This window comes from Priapulus caudatus, unplaced genomic scaffold (assembly GCF_000485595.1).
Source record: "Priapulus caudatus unplaced genomic scaffold, Priapulus_caudatus-5.0.1 Scaffold2196, whole genome shotgun sequence".
Lineage (NCBI taxonomy): Eukaryota > Metazoa > Priapulida > Priapulimorpha > Priapulimorphida > Priapulidae > Priapulus > Priapulus caudatus.
In genome coordinates this window covers 4,112-12,176 of record NW_014579257.1, presented here as the reverse complement: position 1 = coordinate 12,176, position 8,065 = coordinate 4,112, and the positions used below count along the sequence as shown (strand labels likewise).

At 41.6% G+C, this 8,065-nt stretch overlaps 1 protein-coding gene across 1 annotated transcript in view; it reads right to left on the bottom strand.

Annotated features, from left to right (window-relative positions):
* LOC106818381 overlaps positions 1-8,065 on the bottom strand; it is a gene marked incomplete at its 5' end in the record, with an annotated part of 26,717 nt that overhangs the window by 16,946 nt on the left and 1,706 nt on the right. Inside the window, one exon of the mRNA XM_014823096.1 lies at positions 23-35. Within this exon, the coding sequence (XP_014678582.1) occupies positions 23-35 (13 nt within the window). The remainder of the gene's footprint in view (positions 1-22; positions 36-8,065) is intronic.

Sequence of the window (8,065 nt, the reverse complement as noted above, 5' to 3'; positions counted from 1 at the left end):
TTTTGCTCGATCCTCTGGTTACCCAAATACCTAGGCTACCAATAGACATAGACATAGACATAGACATAGACATAGACATAGACATAGACATAGACATGAACATAGTCATAGACATAGACATGAACATGAACATAGACATAGACATAGACATAGACATAGACATAGACATAGACATAGACATAGACATAGACCATAGACATAGACATAGACCATAGACATAGACATAGACCATACACATAGATATAGACCATAGACATAGATATAGACATAGAAGGCACCAGCAGATGGCGCCCATAGATCACATACGGCAGAGCCGTATATAAATACTGTACGGCTCTGACATACGGTACGAGTAGGCTCATTGATCTAACGGTCTTCTTCTTCCTTCGCATTATTATTAGTCCCACTCAAGTGGGGTTGCTGCACTTAATAGCGTATATAATTGTTAATAAATGATAGATCATAGAAATAGTTATTTTTAATATCACACCATAAGTGAGCACGTTCTCTCGACTTTAACTTTCCAATTAGTGCGAGCATACAAATGATTGAAACGTGTTTTTACAGAAAGCTAAGTATGATGACGCGTTCTTCTTTCATTATATTAACCCTAGGCAGTACTAGCACATGCAGATACGCATATATAATTTTCAACCCAGCGTGGACATAGCTATGACTGAACTTCCAAATTGAACTAACTATTCATCACTACCTATATCTAAACCCAATTCAACTTTATCCCGTATTGAGAGCAGGCGATGCTCTTACCATAATCCTGAATTAACAAGTGTCCGCTCACGTGCGTTTGTTAAGTGCATTTCATTGCATGCATTCATGTTTGAAAATCGTTCTACAGCGTGTTAATTGCTTATTTAGTAGAAAACGCCAACAAGAAAACGAACGCCGGCATTTCGCGTTTTAACAACTTGGACAGGTCGTATTTACATCGAAGCTTTCGTCTGCGCATGCGCCGTGCACAGCATCGATGAATGCGCATGCGCAGACGTGTCTAAGATGGACCGTGTCCTCCGGCATTCATTACACTCGCGTCATTATTGTCTCACCCACGCAAATAATTAACTACATTTGCACGAAGCGCGGACACGTAGGGCTACACCCGGATCTCCATAGACGAAATATTCCGTAGCTGTCGTCATTAGAACTGATATTAAGATGGTACGCCATTAGCTGTTTAAGCAGGTGCGTATGTACTCGTTTCGCAGGTAGGCGATGACATAGGCCTACAATGGCGCATCGATGGAATAAATTAACCCATCGTCTAAATAAAATTTTGATGCGCGAAATTGAACTCGTGCAGCTATTTCGGTGTATACATGCAATGAAGGCATCGGAACTTAACCGTGCTATTAAAAATGTGCAAATTCTTGTTAATGTGCGTGGGTGCGTGCGTGCATCATGCCTGCGTGCTTGCATGCATTCCGTGTGCATGCAAGTGCATGCATTAGTAAATCGGTTCATAGTTGCATGCGAATACTGTTATAGACCTTGAATATATAGACCTTGAAGCAGTAAACAACAAACGAATCGTTTAAAAGTGTAATAAACAGTATTTTATTGATACAACTAAGTTGCTATAGACATGCATGCAAAGATCACAGACTGAACCGTACTTCAAAATAATATAAGACTGTAAAAATATAATTACAACAGTGAATGTGTATATAGCAATTGTGACACACGACGAGGCCATCATATCATACAATGTGATTATGTATGTATTTCTTTAACTTTAATCTGAAGCTAAACCTATCATAATCCTAACTAACATCCAAAATAGCAAAATTCCATCATTAACTTGAATATGAACGAATTGAATATCTGCGCCTGCGGTAACGAATTAGGCCTAGGACTCAGGAGTAGGAGTAGTGTAAGTGTAACTTGTAAGTGTTGACGCGCCTAGGCAAGCACAACGCTTTCCCCAAATTCGTCTACGTTTTTACATGTGTGTAACACTAACGATTCAGTGAATTTGTTAAAAATTTCTACGAGACTGAAGCAGGAAAGCGATAGAAATTGCGTAGAATTTCACCGAATATGCCTTTAATCTTTATTATTTCCTACCATCATGCATCTTCACCGCCCACCTTCCACGCCTGCGATTTGTAAATAGCACACACTGGTGCCATTTATAATACCGCGCGCGCCATCAAACGGCTGCAATCATAAACAACTTAAACCATTGGTAATGAGCTCTTATCAGCAAAAATAAACAGCCAGCAACTCCAAGAAACACGAGGTTTATTTTTTTAATGAGACCGTGACTCTGTTATTTCACATAATAATAATAATGATAATCTATAAGTAAATTAGCGCTGTATGTCATACAATCGCCGAATCGGTACACAAACATGTCCAAAGACCGTATATAATTGTATACTGTATAAGCCGTATTTTTCGCGTACAGATATTTTCGCGAATTCAGACTTGACGGACAATTTCGCCAGTGGTTAATTTCGCGGTCGGTGAATTATGAAATATTCGGCATTATTCGGTATGCATTATTCTCGTGCTGTTATTTTCGCGGTCGGGGACGCGTTCGCGAAATTCGCGAAAATTAAACCACCGCGAAATATACAGCTTATATATACAGTATATGTATACTATCTGGTCGTTGAGATGTCTTTATTGGTGTAGGCCTACATGTGTTAGTAGGCCACACGCACAGCGCCACACGCACACGCACTCGCGCGCTGCCGCGCAACACACACACACACACCACACACACACCACACACACACACACACACACACACACACGCACACGCACACGCACACGCACACTCACACGCACGCACGCACGCACGCACGCACGCACGCACACACACCACCACACACACCACCTCACTCACTCACATAGAAACGCACCTCATAATATAGACAATGCTCTGATAAAATATAACCTAACTTCTCACTCTCTTGTCGGAAAGCAACGATTTTTATAACATTTTCTAACAATTCTTACGACAACGAACTTTTCATAACAAATTCTGGTGGTCACCGTAAATGATCAATTCCCCCCCTACAAAGCGTCTCCTAGTTACAAATAACTGCCGCAGAAACGTCTCTCTTCATATCGTCATGAATTCTTACAGAGAGGGACATGAGTACACTCAGCCCAGGACCCTGCACAACTACGACATCGAGAACCCGTCTGGGTTTCGTGACGTCGACAAACGTCTACACCGCCGAAACTAACACGGACGATGCGCGCCCGCGCCCCATACCGTTACGGATCCGACTCACCAACGCCGACAGCTTGGATATACCATAGATATATATTTATATATATATTTGTATATATCTATGGATATACGTGTCCGAGCATATTTCCGTCCTCCGAACGCACAACTTAAGAGTGCATTCGCAAACGTTCGAATTCTAATTCGTGACCATCGCTGGAGCTGTCGTATAGCGCACAATCGCGCAACGGCCGAAATCTGACCGATGTTACGTTACAATTTTATCACCTTCCCTCGCAGTTACGTCGGAAATAAACACGACAACAGCGAGATTCCTCGATCCTACGCGGGAGATTTTTTTTACAATACGTTCTCCGTGATTTAGCCTTGCAAATGGAACGTAGTGTGTAGCGCGTTTCCGCGGTGTATTAACTAATTATGTGAGGATTTCGTACCTCAGTATATATATATATATATATATTATTATATAATATATATATATATATATATTATATATATATATATATATACTATACATACATAATCAATCTGTATGATAATGATGAGCCTGTTCGTGGCTGTCACAATTGCTATATACACATTCACTGTCTGTAATTATATTTTTACAGTCTCTATATTATTTTGAAGTTACGGTCATCTGGATTTGCATGCATGTCTATAGCCAACGTAGTTGTATCAACTAAAATACTGTTTATTACACTTTTAAACATTCTTTGTTGTTTACTGCCTTCAAGGTCTATATATTCAAGGTCTTATAACAGTATTCGCATGCAACTATGAACCGATTACTAATGCCAGTGCACTTGCCATGCACACCGGAATGCAATGCAAGCACGCAGCATGTGCACGCACGCACCCACGCACATTAACAAGAATCTTGCCACATTTTAATTAGCACGTCAAGTTCCGATGCCTTCATTAGCATGTATACACGAGTCAATTCGCGCCAATCAAAATTTTATTTAGACGGAATGGGTTAATTATTCATCGATGCGCCATTGTAGCCTATGTCATCGCCTACCTGCCGAACAGTACATACGCACCTGCTTAAACAGTAATGGCGTTACCATCCTTAATATCAGTTCTAATGACGACAGCTACGCGAATATTTCGTCTATGACGGATCCGGGTGGTAGCCCTACGTGTCCGCCGTCTCGTGCAAATGTAGTTAATTTATTTCGCGTCGGGTGAGACAATAATGCACGCGAGTGTAATGAAATGCCGCGAGCGACACGCGTCCATCTTAGACACGTCTGCGCAGCGCATTCATCCGATGCGGTGCACGGCGCATGCCCAGACCGAAAGCTTCGAAATGTAAATACACCCTGTCAAGTTGTTAAACGCGAAATGCCGGCGTTCGTCTTCGTTGTTGGCAGTTTTCTAACTAAAAGAAGCAATAACACGCTGTAGAACCATTTCAAACATGAATGCATGCAACGAAATCACTCAACAAAACCGCGTGACTACACGTCGTTAATTCAGGATTATGTAAGAGCATCGCCTGCCCTCTCAATACGCCGGATAAAGTTGACAATTGAGGTTGAAATATAGTAGGATGAATAGTTAGCTTCAATTTGGAATTCAGTCATAGCTATGTCACGCTGGTTTGAAAATTATATATGCGTATCGGCTGTGCTATTACTGCCTAGGTTAATACCTAATCAGAAAAGAAGAAAACGCCTCATCATACTTAGCTTTCTTGTAAAAAACACGTTTCAATCATTTGTATTTGCTCGCACTAATTGGAAAGTTAAAGTCGAGAGAACGTGCTACTTATGTGTGATATTAAAAAATACGACTATTCTTGATCTATCATTTATTAACAATATCATTATACGCTATTAAGTGCCAGCAACCAACTTGTCGGGTACTAATATATAATCCGAAGGAAGAGAGACCTTAGATCAATGAGCCTACGCGTAACCGCTATGTCAGGACCGTACCAGTATTTATTAGACGCCCTCTGCGTATGTGATCTACCTGGCGCCATCTTGTCGCTGATTCTTACCGCTTCGGTTGGTGCCTTCTATGTCTATATCGATGTTCGTGTCTATATCCTATGTGTATGGTCTATGCTATGTCTATGCGTCTATGCTATGTCTATGTCTATGTCTATGTCTATGTCTATGGTGCCTGGTATTTGGGTACCAAGAGCGATCAGCAAATTCCGAGTCAACACACACACCACACACACACACACACACACCACACACACACACACACACCACACAACACACACACACACACACATACATACACACCACACACCACACACACACACACAACACACACACAACACACACACACCACACACACACACAACACACACACACACACACACAAACCACACACACACACACACACACACACACACACAACCCACATTGGGAGCTGAAGGGGGGGGTCACTAAGAGGATCGCATGAATTTTCAAAACTTTCAATTTCAAATATGCGTTTTTACTTTTTCGGTATTATCGTTGATTGTATTCCATCGGGGGCTCGATCCATGTGAGGAGGGGGGGGGCCAAACAATATATCAGACATTTAACATGTTCAAGTCATCCGTAGCTTCAACTAATATTTATATGACTCAAACCATAATTTAAGACTGACACTTTTTTTCACATGTACTGGAATTACAACTATATCGCCCTGGTGAAACATTCTTTTTATGGAGCTGAAGTGCGAGGCAGAAAAGAGACTTGAATTCCCCTTTTCTTTAAGGTAGTGCCCTCATTTGCCAGCATCGTGAGTCTCAACAAATTTAGCTCATGCTAACTTCAAAAATGGAGGACTCATCAAAAGTAACAATATCACAGCATTGGATTTATGGTTAATAATTTGACATTTAAATGAGAAATTAAACGTTTCTAGAAAACTAAGAAACTAAATGCATTTCAGCACACAATAAAAACTCATTTCTGTGAGATATCTGCGCAGAGCTAAAACACTGCTAACAGTACGAAATGCGATATGCAGGCGGACCTTTACATGCCAAGGTCTGCCTTTCCTATTCTGAAGTGACGGTCTAACTGATGCAATTTTATTAATATAAATTCTATGCTAGGATGACCCCTTCTTCATTTTAAATCATAATAATTTGCCCAAAAATATTTTTCCTTTTGGGCATGTTCCTCATGCGCGAGCACCGTTTCAGACGTTACAGTACGCGCCTAAATCAAAGTCAAAACGAATAATAAGCTTGCTGACGGGAGAGAGGGTGAGACTGAGGAAGGTGGCAGCGAAGGCAGCAGGCGGCGGGGAAGAAGAAGGAGGCTAAGCGCTGCCGACAAGGGCAGACAATGAAAGGCGGCGGGTGAATAGGAGTTTGCACCCTACAGGCTAGGCGCTCTCCTAATTATAAACACAGGTCTACTGCATAGAATCTTATTACAGAAGCCTATGCTGAGATACCCCCCCTGACCATTATTAATTGCTATTTTTCAGCCACAAAATATAACTGCTCTGTGAGATATTTGCGCATGCGCTAAAACAGTAACGTAGTCAGATTTTTACTGACTGTTATGTAGCGAGGACCTTTACATGCAAAAAGTATGCTTCCTATTCCATAAGTGAGGTCTACTGATGGAATATTATCATAGAAACTCTATGCTGGCATAACCCCCTCTTCATTTTAACATGCCATAATCTTTGCAAATACGAATTCTCACGGAGAGATATTGCGCATGCCGCGCACCGTGCTTAGAGGTCAGTGCGTCTTGAGGGCCGCCAAAACATTATAATATAGCTTGCTGAGGGGTAGAGCGATGGGAGACTGCAGCGAAAAAAACGGCAGGAGATAGCGGGGCGGTAGAAGAAGAAGGAGGCTGAAGCGAGCGGAACAGGGAGGCAACGGGAAAGAACGCGCACGGTCATAAAGTAGGTGTTTTGTACCTACATGCTAGGGCGCTCTCCTAATATATAACACAGTTCTACTGATAAAAGTTTATTGCGGAATCTATGCTGAGATACACACTAACCATTTTAAATGCATATTGATCAACAAAATATAATTCCTCTGGTGAGATATTGCACATGCCGCATACACACTTAACGTAGCCAGATTGTGGTACTAAACTGGTCATGCAGCGGAGATCTTACATGCAAGTCTGCTTCCCTATTCATAAGAGATCTACTGATGCGAATATATCATAGAATCTATGCTGGATCACCTTCTCTTTATTTAAATTCATAATTTTGGCAAATATTATTCTTTCTTGCTGATATATGCGCATGCGCGAGCACCGTATTCAGACTTACATTACCGGCCTATATAAAAGTACGTAATATCGCTTGCTGCGTGAGAGAGTGTTGAGCTGAGTAGAAGGTGCAGGGAAAGACAGCGAGGCGCGGTGGAAGAAGAGAGGTGAGCGTGCGACAAGAGAGAATCGGAAGGGGCGCGGAGATGAGTACTGTTTGGCACCTTACTAGCTAGCGGCGCTCTCCTAATTATAAACAGTTCTACTGATAAGACTTATTACAGAAGCCTATGCTGCAGATACCCCCCTGAACCATTGCCCATTCTCAGCCACCAAAAAATATAATCTCCTCTGGTGAGTATTGCGCATTGCGCTAAAACAGTAACCGTAGTCAGATTTTGTAATTGACTGCGTTTTATGTAGCGGAGACCTGACATGCAAGGTTTGCCCTTCCTATTCATAAGCTGAGTCTACTGATTGGAATATTATTATAGAAAATCTTGCTGATAACCCTCTTCATTTAAATTTCATAATTGTGTCAAAATATTCTTCTCTCGAGAGATATTGCGCATGCGGCGAGCACGTTTCAGAGGCAAAACGCCTAAATTAAAGTAAGGATTGTAGCTTGCTGCGGAGAAGATGTGGA